At 46.0% G+C, this 22814-nt stretch overlaps 1 protein-coding gene across 14 annotated transcripts in view; it reads left to right on the forward strand.

The window, feature by feature from the left end:
* Window positions 1-22814, forward strand: part of LOC142580133 (uncharacterized) — a 128376-nt gene that overhangs the window by 68141 nt on the left and 37421 nt on the right. For all 14 annotated transcript variants that reach the window (XR_012827577.1, XM_075690963.1, XM_075690964.1 and 11 more), the window contains one exon: window positions 2480-2584. Coding sequence is in view for 13 of the 14 variants with exons in the window: in XM_075690963.1 (XP_075547078.1) it covers window positions 2555-2584 (30 nt within the window). In the remaining variant the exon portion in view is untranslated. The remainder of the gene's footprint in view (window positions 1-2479; window positions 2585-22814) is intronic.

Below are 22814 nucleotides of genomic sequence, written 5' to 3' on the forward strand. Positions count from 1 at the left end.
TTCTCTGTTTTAGTAGCGCCTCAGAATAACAAATTTGTAACCAGAAATATTGTGCACATTTTGGACTTGCAAAACTGAAAAACTATAGGCACACCACTATTGGCAGCAGATGTTCTCGGATGGCTGTGATTACAAATACGTGCCAGCCTTATCGTCATTGCCTGCAGCCTGGAGAAATAAAGACAACACAGATTGGAACCGTTGACACAGTACCATGAACTGCAAGATCAAGATTGCACCCTTTGCTTTGCTCACTATCGTAACAATCGTGAAGGATTGATAAGTGAAATCACCGACAAAAAGTGGGTTTGCTGAAAATGCCACCTGAACCCAAGATCAATCCGCGAGCTGGCCATTTACACAAGGAAAGCGATAAAGTTTGTGGATGCTTGGGAGGCTATGGTAATGTTTGGCAATGATGCACATTATATGCAAATGATGCAAGTGCCTGCTGCTCACTTTTCTGCCAGCCATCATCTTTATCTGTGAGCTTAGGTGTAACAGTGTACGCTCGGTGTACACTTAGGTGTACACTCTGAAGAAACACACCAGGTTCATGTTCAACGGTCTGTCCATGCTCCAGACAATCACTGCATCATGATTGCCGTTGCCCTGCAGCATCATGTTTGATCCATCACAGCAGTGGAGTGCATATGTATGGCTGGCACACTTGAGTAACGTTAACAGATCCGACGTCTGTATAAGCTCTGTGCACATCAGGCAGAGATGGCTTCATATAAATGCACATTCTCACTCCCATCCTTTGGAGTCCTCGTCATTGGCATAGACGCATTTGTAGATGCATTGCTTCCAAATTTAGTTTTTAATGCTAATTTGCAGGTTTCCCATACAATATGTTAAAATAGCGAATGATTTCTGAGGTTTTTGTGGCATTCGTTATATCAAGATTTCACCGTAATGTTTTCATTGCGCACTGGTGGACGCCGACACTTTTTCATCGTTTTCATCTCATGCACCACTGTGCGATGCCGATATTGCCATTGCCGGCATTCTCATCAACACCTGACTTTACCTTGATATATCCTGTCATTTATCATGACATATTCTGTAAGGGCTCTTTCCAGGCCTGCAGTAGTTTTATAAATAAATAAATCAATCAATCAATTAGTGTTTTGCACAAGTTTTATGCTCTGACAAATTTGAGCTGGCAGTGATGCTACCTGGGATCCCGTTCTGCTGGGAGCTTCAATAATAAAGGGGCTGTCTAACAATACAGCTATAACACAGTGGTCACTCACGTCATAAGTAATAGTTTCAGCAGAATGTCTTGGCACAGCATCAGTGAGAGGTCAATAAACAGTAAAACCTTGCTACAATTAAATTAATGGGATGCACTTGCAATTTTGTTGAAGCTGTATTTCTTTTGTTGTAAAATTATACTAAAGTTGCATACCAATTTTTCAGATGCCTGCTTTTTCAGACCTGCTCAGTTATTTGAACTTTCCAGTGGCACTGCCACCATAGAACAAATGTTTAATGGCAACTGGAACTTCGGATGCCGAACGGTGTGCCACCTAACTTTTTGGGCTGACGTGCGCACAATGTCACAGACATAGCAGCTGTGATTCTGCGAGTTGGGCAGCAGCGAGCATCACTGGTGCCCACATTTTTATTGTAGAAACGTTTCTGTGGTCTTACTAATTCCATATGGCGGCTGCAAAGACATTTGCATCTGCTTGCCACCAAACTGCAATTTTGGTCGCGAACTGATGATGTGGCACTGCTTAGGACTAGACGCACAGCAAGTTGTTGCGGAAAGTTTACTGTACCAGTAGAGCACATTGATGATTCAGCTTGAGACCATGGGCTGGACTAGTGGCCGTGCTGACGGGCAGAAAGTAGGGTCCATGGTGATAGGCTGGCAGCTACAGCTACGCCTGCCAAATTTGTATGTGCGCTTGACTGGACGTAATGACGTAAGCATGCATGTGGGCAAAAAAACTAAAAACTAAATTTGCACAACACAGCCTAAACTGGCAGCGTCGCGGAGTCTAGGCTGTCATGGTTGTATGCACATTATCTGTTTCATGTCGATGCTCAATGCGCATGGAGCTGCGCAACTGGTGCTCAAGAAGCGTGCTTGTGACCAACATACACTGGTGGCCTGCATGCTTACGCGTGTGTCTGGTGGAGCCCGCCGGTGATAGTAAACGTCTTTGTATGCCACAATATACAGGGTTTTCGACTTCCTGCAGGGTCAATAAAACTTTGCAAGCTGCGCTCTACTTCGTGGAAATTTGATCGAAGCAGAATGCCACACAAAAGCTCTTTAGTTGTTGCAAGAATTTCTGTGTATGAGTTTCTGTGGACCTCTGGTCGGCAATGGAAAATACTTCACTGTAGAATAAAGTTTGTTGAAGTGGCATTCATTGTAGTGGGGTTTGACTGTAGCTGACCTTAGCTGAATAGCAGCTCTGAGGTGGTGCTTATAGCAACTTTGAGGTGTTGCTCATTGCAGATGTCTATACACCAAAGGCCATCTGTCACCAATAGGATGGAACAGGACTTCATGTGACACGGTTTGTGGGGCAGAATGGCATCCTCGGACAACAATGGAGCCACCGTAAGACTTCAGTTTAACTATTTCTCTTGCTTTATTTTCTTAAACCCATTTATGCTTGCAAACCAAAAGGAACATGAACATGCTGCCTCAGTGGAGCTGTTCACTAAGGTATATAACCCCACCTAATAAAACCTTTGGACTGAGTATTTTATTTGCAACAGTATATCTAAAAATATTGAGATTGCTTAATTTTGTATTAGACAGTCTTTGTTGCATCACTGACACTGTGAAGTGAAAGTCAACATTTTGAAGCGGAGTTTCATGGATGATTTCGTTGCTGTTTTGCAATTCCAGCTCTCGCAGATCAGCACTTCATTGTTTTTCATATTTGAGCACTGCAGTTTTTTCATTGCATTAGCTGAATGTGCGTGCTACCAGTGAACGAGGCTCAGTAACTGGTTGTTTATTTAAACATGGCCACTACCATCAAAAAACTACCAGCAAAACTTTAAAAGGGCTCAATTTGTTTATTTTGCCTACATAGCTTCATCCATTTACTGCTTATAAGGTAATTATCATTAAAGCATGATCACCTTATTATAAGTTCGTACATCAATCAAGCAGACAAAGTTGAGTGGACGCATTCTGATGGGGCTGGAATGCAAAACCACTCATGTACTGTTCATTTGGTGCATGTTGAAGAATGCCAGGTGGTCAAAATTAATCCAAAGTCCCACACTATGGCATGCCTCATGATCAGGTCATGATTTTAGCACATAAAACCTCAGAATTAAATTGAAATCGAGCATACAAGGATGCAAGTGGATGGCAAAGTGGCAAGACACATGTTAGCCTCTGCCTTTCTTACAGCAGTGAGGTATACCTGAATTTTTCATTAAATGCTTGATTTTCTGAAAGAACATGTTTTGGCGAGGGCAGTATTGTAGCAATATTTATGGAGTTAGTTTTAAATGAGCAATATCCTAACTAAGCCCTCTTGTGGTCATGCAGAATACTGTAAAATCTTGCACAAGGTATGAGCCTGGCTATAACGCTAGAGACAATTTTTGGGCTGTGAAAGGGGAAAGTACACATAATGTCATATTTTAATGTAGTAGTGACGGTAAAGAACACAGTAGCAAAAATGTGAATGACGAAACTAAATACAGTTAACCTCGATATAACAAGCTTCAGTATAACGAAATTCTTGATATAACGAAGTATTTAACTTTTCATAACCTCTTGTCCATAGAACACCATGTATTTAGGACCTCAATCTATAGAATAAAAATGGGTTGGTGCGCATTTGACAGACATTGTCAGATCCTGACCGGAAGCTTACCATTATCATCAAAAAGAAAGGTGTACAATCAGTGCATTCTACCGGTCAGGTGAACAATCAATGCATTCTACTGGTGCTGACATATGGGGCGGAAACTTGGAGACTGACTCGAAAACAAGTTAAGGACCGCACAAAGAGAGATGGAACAAAGAATTTTAGGCATAACATTAAGAGACGGGAAGAGAGCGGTATGGATCAGAGAGCAAACAAGAATAGCCGATATTCTAATTGACATCAAGAGAAAGAAATAGAGCTGGGCAGGTCATGTGGTGCGTAGGTTAGATAACCGGTGGACCATTAGGGTTACAGAATGGGTGCCAAGAGAAGGGAAGTGCAGACGAGGACGGCAGACGACTAGGTGCGGTGATGAAATTAAGAAATTCACAGGCGAGGGTTGGAATCGGTTGGCACAGGACAGCGGTAATTGGAGATCGCAGGGAGAGGCTTTCGTCCTGCAGTAGACATAAAATAGGCTGCTGATGATGATTGTCACATAGTAGTGACGGTGAAGAACGCAGTAGTACTGTGAATGATGAAACTAGTGTTTTATTGGGCAAACCTGTGCCCTTGAAGAACAACAATAGCGGTGAACACAGTTGGCGGTCAGCGAAAATCTGATCTTTATACGTGAGTCATCAAAGTTTCGAGAATAATCGCTGGTGCGCGCGTGTCTTCCAGAAAATACTACACCAGGGTGTCTACCAACTGGGAAAACCGGGAATTCTCAGGGAATTTGAATAGTGTGGAAATACTCAGGGAATTTGTGCTTTTATCAGAGAAAATTAGCTGTAACTTTACTGAAAGGGAACGAAAGTCTTGTTAATGCTGGCTCCAATAACAGGAATTGCGAATCATCATTGACGCCGTGTCACTGGCACGAGGTATTGCCAGAGTAGTTAACAATCGATTTTCCAGACGGCCAATTTTTTGAACATGCCCGATAATTGGCACGGCTTTGCAGCACCACCACGTACTCCATATAGTCAATGTATATTGCCCTGACTGCAGGTCTGAAATGGCATTAATGAAAGCCACCACCGCCGCCATTTGAATTATCTCGTCGCCTCGAACCGGCACTCTCGTACGCAGATCCGCTGGCACGCGTAGCCACCACCGCGGCAGTGTTAGGCCTAGCTGCTTCTACGTTCGCTATTAAGCTTCTTGCAGTGCGGTGCTGTGTTTTTAATTGAAAGAATTCGCCGCTGTCAGCAATGGCACCAACTCCGCCTTTATAATACTCGCGATTGGCTTCGAAGCTCGCAGAGCACAGCGCGTTGCGTAATGCCAGTCTCCAAGAGTTAGCTTTGTCTTAGTACAGCACTGTTACGCGGTGAAGAATAACAAGCGTGGGAAGGGGGCAATTGTCACAGTACACAGTATGTATTCCTTAATTATACACACGTGCACCCTCGTCTCCTGCCACAGTACGAGCACCGATATGCATAATAAGTGTACTGGCAGGCCTTGAGAGCTTTTTTGGATGTGCCTGGGGTAATTTGAGTCCTTAAGGGCAGTTAAAGACATGCATTCATTTTTTTCTGACTTCCCGATTTTTCGGACACTCTCGTGGCTCCTAGGGAGTCCGAAAAATCGGACCTTTAGTGTACAACTGGCCAAGAAGATGCTTCAAATGGTCCATGGGCCGAACGCGCAGCGGAAGGAGGATGAGAACAGAAACTACCGACGCACTGAGGAATCAACGGGAAATTAAGCGTGCCGCCGCTTCTTTGAAGGAGTTTGAGCTAAATAACACAAAGTGTTGGCTGATGGCTAGATGCAGGTGTCCTTCAGTCAAACCAAAATAAACTCTTTAAAGCAGTGAGACACAACATTGACATGTTGTGTACGGGCTGAGAGTATGTCAGGACAGTTGAGGTTGACTTTCCAACTGCTGAGAGAGAGAGAATCTTAGTTTCATGGTCATAATCATAAAATCAATCATAAAATGATTGTGTAAAGAGCGATCAATGGAAGATAAAAAGATGTGGCACAACACAGGTGCAATGCAGGAGGAACCAATACAAGTGCCTCTTTTTTTTTTGCACAGACATGTGGTCGTCAAGATTGATGAAAGTACTCTGAAGTAAAATTCTAAAAGGGCTAAAAAGTTCTCTAATGACATGCCGGCAGTGTGTTGAAAAGCAACAGGGCCCATTTTCATCTATGCACTCTCTAACTGCAGCAAACAGTCCACAACGAGGCACAGCGTAAAAGAGCCCTTCCGCATCAATAGAATAAGGCAAAACCAATGTCCTTGTTGTCTTGAAGGAAACGCACCACATCAGCTAAACTTTTTGTGAGGAATGGGTCGCTTATTTCAAAGTTATTCAAGACTTTCAGCAAAAACTTGTTAACACAATGCTGCCACATGCCCTTTTCGTTCACAATGGTACGAAACGGAGCGTCGGGTTTATGCATCTTGCTGACCATTGCAGTAACTGTCCCACTTCTGAAACACGTTTCCGTAGTGTGAAAATCCTAGGCAAGAGCAAGCAAAAAACCACTCGTGAAATGTTAAAGGCATTTTTTATCATAAAAGCTGGTCAGTATTGTGTAAGCGAAATACTGATTTCACTGTACAATGTAGAAATAAAATTTATTTCGCTGCTGGTTTAATCACTTCCTGTTCGACAAATCCCAAAATCGCGATGCTCTCGTTGGGAAGTTGCATTCAGCCTTCTGGCAGAACTTCAGCCTTTTCCTTGCGCACGACACTCGTAAAGGTCTGCAAGAAGCCATTGCGGAACAGGTTCCATGTTGTCAGGGTCGACTCTCAGTTTCCACACAATGCTCTAGTGGCCTCTTCTAAGGCGAAGCATACATGTCACAGCTTGTTGTCAGAGTTCCAGCTGTTGAATGTGGCAATTCTTTGCCAAGTCTCCAGCCAGGTTTCTGGGTCTTCAGCTGATGACCCATGGAAGGTTAGTGGGTCCCAAAGTTGTTGTAGCAGAATGGGGGATGCTGGGGCAGCCATTGGGGTTGCTGACTTTGCCTTGATCCCTGTGGTCTTCTCGGGAAGAGGTCCGAATTCTGGTAGCATTCCTTGCTGCCTATGGCTTGCTCGCTGGCCCTTGGCAACACTGGTGTTGTCTTTGGGTTCCAGGCTTGGATCGTGGCTTTGCTGGGGCGTTCGGTATGTGAACGCACTAGCACCTCGACCAGATGTCACATAGTAGTAACATTAAGGAACACAGTAACAAAACTAAATATTTATTGGGCAAACCTGTGCCCACGAGAACAAGTTACACTCAAAGCACAACAATAGCAGCAAATGCAGTCGGCGATTGTCGAAATCTGGCCTGTGAATGAAGCGCGTCGGCTTTTATACATGAGTCATAAAAAGTTCCAGAGTAATCACTGTGTCCACAGGTCTTCCAGAAAGTACTACAGAATTCACATCATGCGTACAATCAGACTACAGAAGGTGCAGCGACAACAGACAACCGATAGAACCATTGATTACATTTGAGAAACTTCCAGTACATGCAGGCGCATCCTGTGCTGAGATATAACGTTTAACATTTGTTAGCTTGTGAACTGTGGCCACCAGAGAAGGATGAAGAAGCACACGTGCTGCACCTTCTGTTGTCTGATTGCATGCACAATATGAATTCTGTAGTACTTTCTGGAAGACCCATGGACACGATTACTCTGGAACCTTTTATAACTCACGTATAAAAGCCTATATGGCTAAAGAACGCTTGCATGCACAGCTGCAATAAGTACGACACAAGGCAAGCTATGCCTGGGCCTCAATCTGGCTCATACTGTATTTATTCGAATCTACGCTGATAGTTTTTCCAAATAGTCATATACAAAGCTCTAAAGTTGGCGTAGATTCGAGGATCTTAAAAAACGCGCCACTTTGTAACTGAAACTGATAAATATGGTCCATAACTAACACCGTCTAGAAAAGTCAGTATTGCAACCGCTAATAGCCGGGCCAGTAGCCAACTGAAGTACAAGAGCGATATTGCTTTGACCTGTGTCATATCGGAGCTGGTTCTATGGTATCGGCATGCAATGTGGTGTTATCGTAATGGCCCACTATAGTGCCGCTTTCAAACCAAAAGTTGTGCTAGCCGCAGAGGCACAGTAAGCCAGGCGGGACTTCAGCATCGATGAGAAAAACGCCCGACGTTGGAAGCGGAAATGGGAGATACTTTTGCATGTGCCGCAACAAGGAGATGACAGCGATAAGGAAGCGCGCAATAATAGAGAGGAACTGTTCACCAAGATTGCGCCACGTTTCGACGCGTGCGGTGCTGCACTGTATGCGCATGCATGAGCGCATGGACACGACCATGCAGGCGTCCGCAAGCGTACGTGTGGTCAAGGCTAAAGGCGGTGACGACATTGAGTGAGCTCGGCATGTTCATATTAAATTAATGCTGTTATAATTTTGTGAATGCTGTCCTCACTTTCTTTGCTCAGCCTGTATTCGAGGTAACTTTTTTTATTTTTTCTGGCTTCAGACATTCAGGGGTCGGCTTAGAATCGGGGCCGGCCTAAATTTGTGTAAATACTATAATTTACACCTAGGAAGGTGACAAGTGGTCACTGACAGCTTACACAGCGACCCTGGATAATTTATTAGTTTACTGCGTTGAGAAGTTATGAGCTCACAATCTACCCTTGTAATATCAGGCTCGAACAGTTTGGTAATGCTAATAAAATACAAGAAAAAAGGGCCAACCAAGTGTTCATGCTAAAGAAGACAAGGTCGATGTACATTGTTTAAATGATTCGATGAATAAATGTTAATTATACAGTTAATCCTCGATAAAACAAAGTCTATCAAATCGGCGATTTGCTTCGTTATATCAAAATTTCATTCTATTCAAATTGACCTTTTATGCAAATAAGTACAGTCGCCGATTGATTTTTGTTATACGAAAAGAGGTTGCAGAATTTTCCAAGTTATCGGGCAATTGAAAAAAGCAAATTTGAATGGAAAACATTTTATGTTAATAAATTTGAGAGTCGGCCACAAGTGGTACGGTTTCATGCCACGTATGTTGACAATATCTTCTCAGCGGTACGAATTAGGTGAAGCCAGCCACACTTTCATGTGCACTCCGCCCCCGCGGCTGCTAGCGTTGCTCAAACTGGGACGGCACTATCAGGAAAAGCACCGACAGCGGGAGCGAATACATTGTCTGCCTCTCACTCCAAAGGGTCACCGAAACTGGAGATTACACAACCTCCAACACTAAAGGCCCGGTAAGACAGATTCCATGGTGTCACGCCGTCTCGGCGCACCTACTCTTTGCATAAGCGGCAGATTACCTCTAAAGCAGGGTGCGCGGCTGCATATGCGCTCAGCCGTGCTTACAGCCATGCGCAGCCACTGCGGAGATGCGCACCATCTTGCCCCCTCCCGCACTTCATGCACACTTGATCACGTGACCGCGAGCTCGCTCCCCTCCCCCTCTTTCCCTCTGCTCGCACGAGGAGGTGGCATTCGTCAAGCCACCATCTTCTCTCACCCTTGCACACTTTCACTCATACCTAAAACACACAGTCCACAGGGCGCAGTAGGATCTTATCCCACTTAAACTTTATACACAACATCATGCGGCTCTACTTCGGTGGTTGCTAACAGTCAAACTTTGTAAACAGTTTATAAACAGTCAAATACTTTGTTATATTGAGAATTTTATTATATCGAGGTTTAGCTGTATGTCTTTATTCAGCCTATTTCTTATGCTTATTATTGACCCATTTCGTGTCTTAATGATATTCTATTTCACGAGCAATTATGTTGTACATTGGGTAACCTAGGCCGCCCTGTAGCTTAGGACACACTTGTATTCTTTGCAAGTCTTGGCAGCCGCACGTCTGTGTTGGGCGACTCTGTCCCACTCCAGGGCCTCCAAATATTGCTAGATGTCACACCGCTCGTGGCAGGCACAATGCGATTCACGCATTAGGGCAAGACTGGCTTCTCAAGCTCCAGCAGTTGCCTTGACATGTGGCAGGCGCACAAATTGTCGAGACGCTGAGTGTAATGCACGTCAGCTCCCTGGTGTTTCCTCTCTTCACTGTCGACAACTGTCTTTCAACACAATGGCATGTTGCGGTGATGAGCCGCTTCGCACACTCTGAGCGCTGCATCAAGACTTCAATGTGGCCGGCGCCCCGGGTCTGCACACCATCAAGGTCTACAGCGCATCTCTGGCGCATTTCTCCGACCCAGCTCTCCTCCCTCCAAAACACCAAGGTGCCTCGATGCCCGTGCCCCTCCTTGTTAGGCTGCCGGTAAACACTGGGCGGGGGCTTGGCAGAGGCGACTCCCTACTCACCCCGCTTGTGTCCAATTAGGCTTCTTATTTATCGTATATACTCGTGTAATGAACGCGCTTTTTCTAAGAAAGCCCAAGCAAAGTTGGGGAGGAAGGGGGGGGGGCACATTATTATGCAGGGTAAGTTTTATGGGAACATTTTTTGATATGTCATAAATTGTAAAGATAGTAATGATTTGAAAAATGCATTAGTTAGCTTATCTTTGCAGTAAAAATACAGCCGCCAACCGTTCATTCAGACCTCACGAGGACTGCAGAAATGTCTGAATAAACAGGTGTCCGAAAAAGCAGATTAATAAAAAAAGAAATCCTTTGTTTCCACGCACTTATTCAGGCTCTGCAGTAGGCTTGAAGAAATCGTGAATGCGCCGTTGCACGATGTTCCGTTTACGCGCAATCAGATAAGCCTGAATCTTGGAGAGGGTCGTACAGTCACCATAGGCGGCTGAAAGCACAGTCACTGCTTGTACACGCTCCGCATGCAACGGTAGCGCAGCACATGGTGTGTCATCTTCCGATTCGGAGTCATCGTCCGCCGGTGCAGCAGAAACCTGACGAATGATCTCGCCGTCATCGAGTTCTGCGCATGTCAGTACAGCAGTGTCAGCACCTGTGAAACTGTCAAATAAGACGGTGTCCGGAATCGCAATGCAACCCTTGCGCAGGTCTCGGCAGAACATTTTCCACATCAGTAGGGAGCACATCGGAAGGCGACAAATCCTAGGCCTTTGGCACCCGTTTGCCAGCATTCCCCAGCACAGTGTGCGCGGGCACTGTCGGCGCCATTAGACACTTGACGCGATGTTGAACGTATGTCGCGTTGGATCACTGCAACCTCGACACAGCACACAACGCAAACATCACTGCGCCGTCATGCAGACACCAGTCGCACAAATGAAAAACATGACCTACTCGCAGCGTCGTGCACGAAAAAACAAACAAATCAGCTGCTGGATTGTCTTGACATGGCTTACTAAGCCGATACCGGAACTGCTGTAGTCACGAACGAGGCAGAAACGATGATGATGAGCAGAGATTTACAGTAGCGCCACTTCGTGGGGCAGCAAGGAGGCTCCGTTCAAAACAAAAATGTCATTCAACAAGTCGAACCATGCACCGGTCAGAGTCGGTGCATGGTGCTCTCGATCGAGTTGGCTCAAGGAGTGTCCAAAAAATCAGACGAGAGGTTGCGAGGTGTCCGAACTTTCGGCAGTTGTTGTACATTATGGTCTATGGGTTATGGTTATGGTCTATACCTATGTGCCACGTGCATGCCTCGCAGATAATGAACTGAACCATTATTGCACAGGGTGGGTTGGCTCACTTTCATTTGACTCGCCTTCGTACATTAGAAATGTGGAGATACAATGGAATAGTATACAAATGCAGAGATACAGCTTGATAAAGGGCAAAAATTAGGGGTGTGCGAATATTCAAAATTTCGAATACGAATAGAATATTTTCCTTATTCGAAGCGTATTCGATTCGAGGAATGCATATTCGGAAATTCCCGAATATTAGAAGAGGGCCGATTAACAATAGAAACGGCGAATATTCTGACAGACGGAATAATTGAGCATGCAACGAATTATATGCTTGCTCCGCATTCTCCTCAGAACATGTTTATTCACTGAGAATTCGCATGACCGGCTCTTTATTTGTATGCTCTGTTTCAGTCTATCTGCATGACGCCCGTGAGACACGTTCAGTTTCAGTTTCTTTTTACGAAGCTGTATTCTACAGCTCTTTTATAACCATATATTATGTCCTTTACGGCTCTGTAACTATATGTAATAACATATGTATCCCAAAAGTCTTACCTGGACAATCTTTAGATGTTTGGAAATTAAAAAGAAAAAAAATATGTCTGAGGCGGACGTTGCATCGCCAGCGATGACTCCCGCCTTGCATTCCCGCTTTTCTCTCGTGATCGCCGGCTCTTTGCTACCTGCTGCGCTGCTTCTCCGTGAAGCCAACGCAAAACACGCTAACTTCGCCACTGCGCTATTTGCAACTATCTCATTGCTGATGCAGCCCTCGATCAGGCGTGTTCTCCAAGAATGGCATCAACTGCAGATGACGAGCCACCGAGCAAAGAAGAAAAGAAAGCTGGAAGAAAACTCCTTTGGCGGCACCACACAAAGCTCTCGCCGTCGACAGCTCGGTGCAAGTTGTGTGAACATGCTCTTAAATTGCCAACGGGAATGACCACTACTATTCAAAATCACATGAAACAGCACCCTTTCTTGATGGAAGAGGAGTACAAAAAAGAGGCCGCCGCATACGCTCCGTTGAAGAATCAACTGACACTGGACGATATACTTCAGCAGAGACAGCAGTCATTGTCTCAGAAGAAAGAAAACGCACTTCACCAGAATGTGGCAGCCATTCATTTCTTCACCATTTCTGCCACATCAGTTCAAAGCACTAGTCGAAGCAGTTGTACAGTCGTGCTACAGTCAGCCATCTCGAACAATATTGTCGCGTGTGCTCGTCCCGCGCATGTACAACGACACAAGAGCAAAGGTACGACACGAGCCGCGAAAAGCACTTGAACACGGAACAAGCACTCTCGCTATTATGAGCGATATCCGGACGTCGTGTGCCAACGAGGGTTTTGTAAGCCTCAAGCGTCGTTTTGCTGCGGTGAAGTTCGACATGAAAAAGTTCACTTTGAACACGCGACATATGCCGGAGTCACACGGCTGTGAACATAGCTGCTTCATTAGAGCAGCTATGCACCGACTGGGAGATACCAATCGACTGCGTGAAGTACATCGGGACGAACAGTGGCCGCATTATTCGAGCGGCTGCCAGGAGACAGCCTTGGCTCCAGCGAGCCTGCTTTGCGCACACTCTGCACCTAGCGATCAGCAATGAAATATCGTGTACTCCGGCAATCAACAGACTCTGCAAGAAGGCGAAAGCGATCGTCGTGCACTACAAGCATAGCCCTAGTGCACAGAAAAAACTGAACGATTTGCAGACGTAGCTTAACAAACACGTGCTCTATGTTGTGCAGGATGTTCACACAAGATGGAACAGTCAGTACCTCATGCTCTCAAGGCTCCTTGAACTCTAAGAGTCTATCAGACTTGAGCTCACCCTTTCGGACACGAGCTTAGATACCTTTAACTCTGCAAAGTGAAGAGATGCAGTGGAGTTTTTGGAGGCATTGAAGACCTTATTTGACGCAACTGTGATCTTAAGGGCTGGAAATTACCCCTCATTGTCCTGTCAAATTCCAATTATTTTTGGAATGCTGCACTGCCTCGAAGATTGCAAAGGCAACTCAGCGTTTGCTAACAATCTCGCAAAATGGGTCAATACTCATTTTGCTGAGTGCGAATTTGACGAAGTGGCCAAGCTGGCCATGTTTCTTGATCCACGCTTTAAGGACAGAGTTCATCAGGTGTCTGGTTAGAGGGTCTGGCTGACAGACATTGTATCAAGGGAGCTGCACGCAGCTGGCGTAGAACCCAGTCAGGACACTGCCATGCCAGCGTCTAGTTTCTGTCCACTGGTGGTATCCACTGTATGGAAAGCTTCTGACGGTCTAGTGATGAACAAGGAGAACGCACATTTGGTATCTGCCTCTGAGAGGGAAGTTACAGACTATACGGAAAAGCATCTTCTCGAAAGGGGCAAGGATCCTTGTGAGTGGTGGCAGTCCATTGACCGCTTCACGTACCTGCTTTTAAGTACACTCGCCGAGAAGTACTTCGGCATCGCTACCACCTCAGTTCCAAGTGAAAGTCTTTTCTACCGTGTGAAATGTTGTCACAGTGCATACAGAGCGTTTACTTTCTGAACATGTTGAGCAGTTAATTTCCTTCATGATAATCACTAAAAAGTGCATTACTTGACTGAGAGCATTACCTGTCATTACCTGAGCGCATTATTTATAATGAGTGTCTTTTTAACCAACAGTTAAACCGAGCCTGGCAAAATGCAATATTATTTTTAACAAGGGTTATACAGTAAAGCTATTGTTACCACATTTCGCAACTTTTAATTACTACGTATATATTCGATATTCGATTCGATATTCAAAGACAGTTTTTTGCCTTATTCGTATTCAATTCGTATTCGAAAATTTCAATATTCGCACACCCCTAGCAAAAATGTGTCACTGGAAACAAAGTTAACTGCACATATACACAAAACGTTGCAACAAGATATTTAAATATATGTATAAGCAATAAATCTACGTATCTAAGAAAAAGTCACTATATATGATGCGTCAAACAAGGTAAATAATCTTGTTGCGCAACCACAGACTCAAAGATCACAGCCCCCCTCCCCTCACTCCCCCGATGTATGGCGCGCGACTGAAGGCGGCACGCTTCCTTTTTTTCTCCCTTGCGCACACAAGACTGAGCCACCATCATCGGCTCACCCATGCCCCCCCCCCCCCCTTACGCTTTCACTCGCACATACAGCATGCAGCGCGCGGTCACGATGTTACCACCCCTGGACTTCATATGGAACATGAGGGCGACGGCAGGAATGTGCCTGGAGTGTCCATATAACTGCTATCGCAATAATATAATAAGAGTATCGGGCAACTGAAGCGTCCCGTGGCCCACTGCTTTCCCCAAAAGTAATAAAATCGAACTTTCACCATGCGACAATTCACTGCGCCACGAGCTTTCTTTTTCTTTTCTGGCGCGGGGGGCGCCGAAATGAAATAACGCAAAAAAGCATGCTGACTACAATCGAATGCCTGCTTTGGGCACCTAGTGTGGCTACCGAAGGAACATAGAAGAAAATCTGAGACGCATGGTCTACAGAGAACCATACGCATACCACTCGGTATCCTACACCGGTGAGACATAATTTTTCGGAGAGGTTGCGCTCGTTGAGTCCCTGACGCGTTGCAATTCGTTGAGTCTCTGTCATATGGTGGTGAGCAACCATGCATCGTTTATTTTTCTCCTCTATTAGCCAGAAAGCATCCAAAACTTTGCCAGGCGTATATCCATTCGGCCAGAGAACAACGAACGCGCATCAAAGTGCACCGCTTGGTGGTCGATGCAGCCCGAGAAAAACACACATGCTCTGGCTGGTTCGGCAGCCCGCAAGTAGCGAGAAAAAAAAAAAAGAAGGAAAAAAAAAGAAGAGGCTCAATGTGTTCTCACGAATAGAAGTCCGAGTAGAAAAATAAAGAACGTAGTTACCTTTGCTGGCTTTAGTGTCTTGACATGGGTGCTTTGGCGCAGGATAAAAAAAAGGTTGATATTCTTTTCTGTGACATGACGGCACAAATGAACCACCACAACGCTTCGTCTCATTGGGCCTCGTTGCGTGCTTTGTCAACTTGTCTGATAGTGTGTTGATTTGGCTTCTCTCGTTGTATGATGTGATGTACGTCTTTAGAAAAGTCAGTACACCTTTGGCGTCAAATGTTTATAACAACATTAAACCCACGTAGTTTCAGCATTGAAAATCTAAAGCACGACCTTGGAAATGCCAATGCAGCTTTCGCATCAAAATTTTATCAGAACTCTATACCCATAAACTTTCAGAATTTAAATCCAAGCGCTCCCTAGATTCCAAGGCCTCCACAAGATGCCGCGACAAGTCCACTCGCCATCCAAAGGCCTTTGAAACTTCGTGCTCGGATGGAGCTCCTTGGGTCACGATGTGACTCCCGGTACATGCGCGTTGCCGCGAAATCCAGCCAGATTTCGCAATGTTTGCACTAAAATGTCTTTTCGAGCATGAAAAGGACATTCTACACAAAATCGAGCATGATTTCCGGTGCCGTGGGTTGCTTTGGTTGGTGGTGCATGTCAGCATGAAAAAATTTCGGGGGGGGGGGGGCTGAAGCTCCATAAGCCCCCCCCCCCTGGCTACGCCCCTGAGTGGAACCCAGTTATAACAATATTCAAGTGCCACAAAAATTCCCTTGTTATAACTGATAATTGTTATGACTGGGTTGCATGAAAAAATCTAAATAGGGGGAAGGTGTAGCTGTTCCTAGGAAACTACAATGGCAGGGAGGCCACTTTCCTCCATCCGGCTTCTGATTGTGTTGACTCATTTTGCTATTTGAGTCTGCTTCCTGCGTGCATCGACCGCGTGTTAACAAGCCGCGGCTGTCGGCGTTCGAGAATGGCACTGCTATAACAACTGCAAAGAAGGGTCGCGGGCAGCAAGTGACATACGAGCTCCGCCGAGGCATTGCTTTGGTAGCCCCAAAAAGCGCCTTTTAAAAAATGCAGGAAGGTTGCCGTGGGAGCATCTTAGCTTGAGAAATCCAGAACAAACACTGGAGCGAGGTTGCCACAAGCATGTCACCACGTACTTCCCACGGGTTTGCTCGAGAAAACCGCAAGTCGCCTTTTAAAAAATGCGGGAAGATTGCCGTGGCAGCATCTTAGCTTGAGAAATTCAGAACAAACACTGCAGCGAGGTTGCCACAAACATGTCACCACGTACTTCCCGCTGGTTTGCTCGAGAAAACTGCATGTCCATCAGCCTTGCTTTCCTTATGCCAAGGTTTCAGACATCCTTCTGCAAGGCATCCAGCTGCTCCACGTAGTGAAGCGGAAGGTCCCTCGTGAAAACAAACCCATGATTGACTGAATTATCTACAGGACCTCCCGCGGGGACAGTGTTGAGGCAGCCAGCCCTACTGCATCAGCACTGCCGTCGTGGCTTTCACTGTCACTATCTGACGTACACACGTTCGCGATGATCGCCTCATTGGTTAGAAGCACTTTGTTTCCAAATAGTAGTCCGCATTCTTTTCACCGGCGACATCGTGCATGATTGTGCTGATGATCAGCGGGCAGATCAGCCATCTTCCGTTTCGGCGGCAAGTCAAACAAGGCTGAGAAACAATGTGGCCAGGAACGACTTCGACTCAACAAAAACTAGCACAAGCGACTTAATCCATTAGCAGAATTGCGCATAATGAGGGCCACATAATAAAGAACCAACTGTGAGGGCTGAGCGAGCAATCTTGGAGCAGCGCCGGCAGTGTTGTCAGCGCAGTTGGTGCAGTCCATTTGTGTTCGTAGGGGTGGGAGAGGTGCGTACGAGGCTGCGTGCATCTCTCGTAGGGAGAAGTGCATGGCAATCGTGCAGCGGCTCGCATTTCACTTTTTCTTACTTCTTTTCAAGGATTTTGCATTTCACTACCTTTCGGCTCAGGCACCCAGCAGCCATACTTCATCGTTATAACCGATATTGCGGCATGGGGACATTGTAGTAAGTGGGTTTTTTCCCCATAGAAAACATACAGAAGTTGACTATGCAGCAGCTTTTCATTGTTACAAACTATATATCGTTAAAACCGGTATCGTTATAAGTGGGTTCGATGATACTTGCATATTTTACTTAAACAAGAGAGCCGTAACACCACTACCACTTTCTTCTTTTTAATGCCGCTCGATGATTGTGTGTGCATTGCGGCCGCAGTGTCGGCTTTCATTCCACTGTTATTGTACGGTTCCCTTTGGATAACACATATATTTTTTTCTTTAAGCAGCATGTATCTCTTTGTGTGTGTATTTTTGCGCATATAGTTTTCCATCAGTAGGCCTTGTGAAACGCAGACGGAAAAACATATGTAAATTTCCTGCTCGCCGCTTCAAACAAATAAAGGGTATGTGCCCCATCCAGTGTCCTGTACTCAGATTTACGGGCAGTATTCTTATAGAAAAAAAGAAGGAAAACCAGTGCAACATCCCATTCATGTTTCTGTGTTCCTCGCGTAACACAATGCGGAGTAATTGGTATGGGTTCTTTTATTGCGGTCGGACATCGGGCTCTGAAAACAGTTGTAGGTAGCCATTATATATGCTAATCTTTGGCCCGTAAGCCATGTGAAGTTTTTTCTCCAGTCCATGCTTAACAACAACAAGAAAAGAAAAAAAGGGTAGCCTAATTAGTGGCTACATAGCTCGCAGGTTCAAACCAGGTCGTGGAATTCACTGGGAACTAAGTGGAAAAACACTCGTGTACTTCTGTTTAGGTGCACATTAGACAGCTGCAGTTGGTGAAAACTGAACAGTGTGTCTCATAATCATATTGCCAGACGTAAAACACCAAAATTTTTTTAATTAATAAAATACAAGAAGAAGAGGTAGCTGCGTCCTTCAGCTTTTTTCTGGGATGTAAACTAAAGAAATTATTGTCGAGCCTGATTTCTAAGAAAAGCATGTGGCGCTTATTTTATATTTCATTACTAAATTTAATACCCTTCCCAACTGTATGTCTGCTCAACTAAACAGCTTCTTGTATTATAAACGGCTTCTTTCAGTTATCCGGTGCACTATCATAAGAACAATAATAAAGCAATTAAAGGAACTGCATGCCTCACATACACGTTGAGATATTTGTAGATCTGCTGTGTTTGTTGAAGAAGGCAAGTCTGGTACTAGATTAGGCACCCAGTTTTAATGGGTTACAGACATGGCAAGACTAAAAAAAAAAAAATGCTTTCCTTGCCTGATTCAAGTTAACAGATTTACAGGTTGCCCCAAAACAGGGTGTTTATATTGAATGACAGCTGTGAACTTGTTCAGCAGAATAACACCCGTGTGTTAATGAAGAGTAATTACATGGCATCAATTCAACAGCAAGTCGCACCCATCATCAACCAATGTAAATACCTCGGCGTATACATAAATGAACGGAAGGCTTACGCAAGCACCCACCAAGATAACATGAAAATAAAGAGGAAGCGGAAAGCAGCAATAATGAAACAGAGCACTTTGGGGGCACAATAATAAATATGAGGTGCTGCATGGAATCTGGAAAGGAGTAATGGTTCCAGCACTAGCATTCGCAACTGTCATTCTGCGCTTAAAATCGGATGCCTTGTCAGGGCTGGTAGGCCTGTTGGCTTTGGGAGCCCGTGGCAAAACCACAAATGAGGCAGTGCAGGGAAACATGGGTTAGGCCTTGTTTGAAGTCGGAGAGCGAAATTAGTTTTGAAGTAAAGCTCAGGAACATGGATCAAAATAAATGGACAGCTAAAGTGCACAAGCATCTGTGCCTCAAAAGCGTGGACACAGAATGGAGGGAGAGGTCAAGAATGTTGGCAATCAAGTACAGAGTTATTGAAGATGTAAGTAGACAACCAGGAGTCATCAGGAAGTGAGAGAAACAGAGACAGTGAATTGGATGCAGAGAATGGAAACAAAAAAGACCATGGAGATTTAGAAAAATGCGAAGAAAGAAATTAGACGAGAAAATCTGTATGATAACACAAAGGAAATTGCCTTGCTATTGGAGGCTCGAGCTGGTTGCCTAAGGACAAAAACATACCGGAGCAAATATTCGCAACAAGATGAGGCAGGTGTATGCTGCAGCAAAAATCCGGAGACCGAATACGAATACGGCTTCATCCGTACTACGTGGACGACTTCAGCACGGGGACGGCGTCGGTTCGAACCAGGATCAGAGCTTTGAGGCACCACCTCGTAGTTCACATCACTGAGGCGGCGTACAACTTCATAGGGGCCAAAATAGCGGCGCAACAATTTCTCTGAGAGCCCACGGTGTCGGATAGGTGTCCACACCCACACGCGGTCACCTGGTAAGTACTGGAAATTCCGTCAGGTCCGGTTGTAACGGTACGCGTCGGTATTCTGCTGGGTGCGGATGCGATTCCGAGCAAGCTGGCGAGCTTCCTCGGCTTTCTCGACGAAATCTTCAGTGGTGTCATTCCTTGTGGTTCCGTGGTCTCGGGAGCATGGCGTCTAAGGGGGTTGTAATGCGACATCCGTAAACAAGCTTGAATGGTGTGAACTCGGTGGTCTCCTACACAGCGGTATTGTAAGCAAACGTGGCGTATGGCAAAATTTCATCCCATGTTTTGTGTTCCACATCAATGTACATGGAGAGCATGTCGGCTAATGTTCTGTTTAGGCGCTCTGTTAAGCCGTTAGTTTGGGGATGATAGGCTGTGGTCTTTCGGTGGTAGGTGTGCGTCAGTGTGACGACTTGTTGCAATAACTCCGCTGTAAACACTGCACCGCGGTCAGTAATGAGTACAGCGGGGGCACCGTGGCGAAGCACGATGTGGACGAAGAAGCTGGCGACTTCAGCAGCAGTTCCTCGCGGCACAGCTTTCGTCTCCGCATAGCGAGTTAAATAGTCAGTTGCCACTATTATTCACTTATTTTGCAAGGATGACGTGGGGAACGGCCCAAGAAGGTCCATTCCCACTTGCTGGAACGGCGCCGGAGGCGGATCCAAAGGCTGAAGGAGGCCGGCAGGCTTGACGGGTGGAAATTTACGCCTCTGACAGTCACGGCATGCTCGCACATAGCGCTGAACCGATGAAAATAGGTGTGGCCAATAGTATTTTTGCCGTATGCACGCTAATGTCCTCACGAAGCATACGTATCGTCGTGACACGCCTGTAAAACTTCCTTGCGCAGTGCCGTCGGAACGATGATAAGGAACGTTTCCTGGCTGTTCTCGAAATTTTTCTTGTACAGGACATCGTTTCGCAGGCAGTACGATGTCAATCCTCGTGAAAGTTGGCGTGGGACAACAACGTCAGCTCCCTCGAGATATCGGATGACTGGAAGCAGCTCAGAGTCTGCATGTTGATAGTCAGCCATGTGCACCACATCGACGACACCAAGAAACGGCAAATCTAGCTCCAAGTCGGAGGATCTCAAGGAAATAGGAGAATGTGACAAGCAGTCAGCTTCGCTATGCTTATGACCGGATCTGTAGACAACAGTTATGTCGTATTCCTGGAGGCGGAGGCTCCAACGAGCGAGGCGACCTGACGGGTCTCGTAGATTGGCAAGCCAGCAGAGCGAGTGGTGATCGCTGATCGCTCTAAATGGCTGGCCGTATAAGTAGGGTCGGAACTTGCTGATGGCCTACACGACTGCTAAGCATTCTTTTTCGGTCGTTGAATAATTAGCTTTTGCTTTTGTCAGACTACGACTCGTGTACGCAATTACACATTCTGCACCATTTTGCCATTGAACCAGAATGGCCCCAAGTCCTACGTTGCTGGCATCGGTGTGTATTTTAGTTGCCGCGGTGTCATCAAAATGCGCCAGCGCTGGAGCGGATTGAAGGCGTTTACGCAATTTGGTGAAGGCCTGCTCTTGGTCTTCCGTCCACGCAAAGGGCACATCAGTCACGTCAGTCTCGTGAGCGGTTTGGCAATCCTTGAGAAGCCTTCAACGAAACGACGGTAGTAAGCACAGAGGCCCAGGAACCGCTGAACAGCCTTTTTGTCTTTAGGACGAGGAAACTCGGCAACAGCAGCGAGTTTTTCTGGGTCTGGTCGTACTCCTTGGGAGCTGACCAAGTAGCCTAGAAACTTGAGTTCCTGGAAGCCAAAGCAACATTTTTCAGGCTTGATGGTGAGGTTGGCCTTGCGTATTGCGGTAAGGATGCTTTGTAGCCGGGCGAGATGTTCATCGAACGTGCTGAAAAACACAACAACATCGTCTAGGTACACTAGGCACGTCTGCCACTTTAGTCCAACGAGTACAGTATCCATCATTCGTTGGAACATAGCAAGAGCGGAACAGAGACCGAAAGGCAGCACTTTAAATTCGTACAGCCCATCGGGAGTCACGAAGGCAGTTTTTTCACGGTCACGCTCGTCCACTTCGATTTGCCAGTAGCCTGACTTTAGGACTAACAAAGTAAAGAACTGAGCATGACGCAGACGGTCCAAAGCGTCATCGATCCGTGGCAGGGAATAAACGTCGCGTTTGGTGACTTGGTTAAACCGTGTGTAGTCAACGCAAAAGCGGAGTGTGTTGTCTTTCTTTTTTACTAGTACGACAGGCGATGCCCACGGACTTGTCGATGGCTGGATGACGTCATCATTTAGCATTTCTTGAACTTGACACTTAATCGCCTCCCGCTCCATGGATGACACGCGATACGGATGCTGACGAACAGGCCGCGCCGACTCCTCTGTAACGATCCGATGTTGCGTAACGGAAGTGCGCTGAACTTTGGATTCCGTGGAAAAACAGCCGGAGAATTCTGTCAGTAGGCCCAGCAGCTGATCCTTCTGTACATCTGCTAAGTCAGCATTAATGTGGACGCGGGTATTCAGGCTGGCGTGAGTTGTTGCATCCGGTGAAGTCGCTTGTAACGTGCCGATGTCGGAGAAGTCAGCAGTGTCGTTCAGGAATGCCACAGCTGTACCTTGAGGGATGTGCTGATACTCATGGCTGAAGTTTGTCAACAAAACTTGCGAGCGCTTATGCTGTATTCGAACAAGGCCCCGGGCAAAGCAGATTGGTCTTTCGAGCAGCAGCGGGATATTTGCCTCGGCAATACCCTCATAGCCGTCGAATGCGTCGCAGGTGACGAGGGTCACTATGCTGCTCCTTGGCGGCACCGTGATGTTCTCGTCAACAATCCTCAAAGCGTTGACATACGTGTCGTCAGTGCTGCTCCCTGCTAAGGCCTGTGCAGTCGAAAACGTTACTCGCAACTTTTGTAAGTTAATCACAGCTCCATTAGCCTGCACAAAGTTCATTGCCAGAATTAGGTCCCTCGAACAGCTTGGGAGGATAACGAAATCTCCGAGGTACGTAAACCCACGAATGCTCACTCGCGCTGTGCATCTTCCTATCGGGGTTAGCAGATGGCCTCCTGCAGTGCGAATCTGCGACCCAGTCCACTCGGTAGA

Source organism: Dermacentor variabilis, chromosome 4, assembly GCF_050947875.1.
Source record: "Dermacentor variabilis isolate Ectoservices chromosome 4, ASM5094787v1, whole genome shotgun sequence".
Classification (NCBI taxonomy): Eukaryota; Metazoa; Arthropoda; class Arachnida; order Ixodida; family Ixodidae; genus Dermacentor; species Dermacentor variabilis.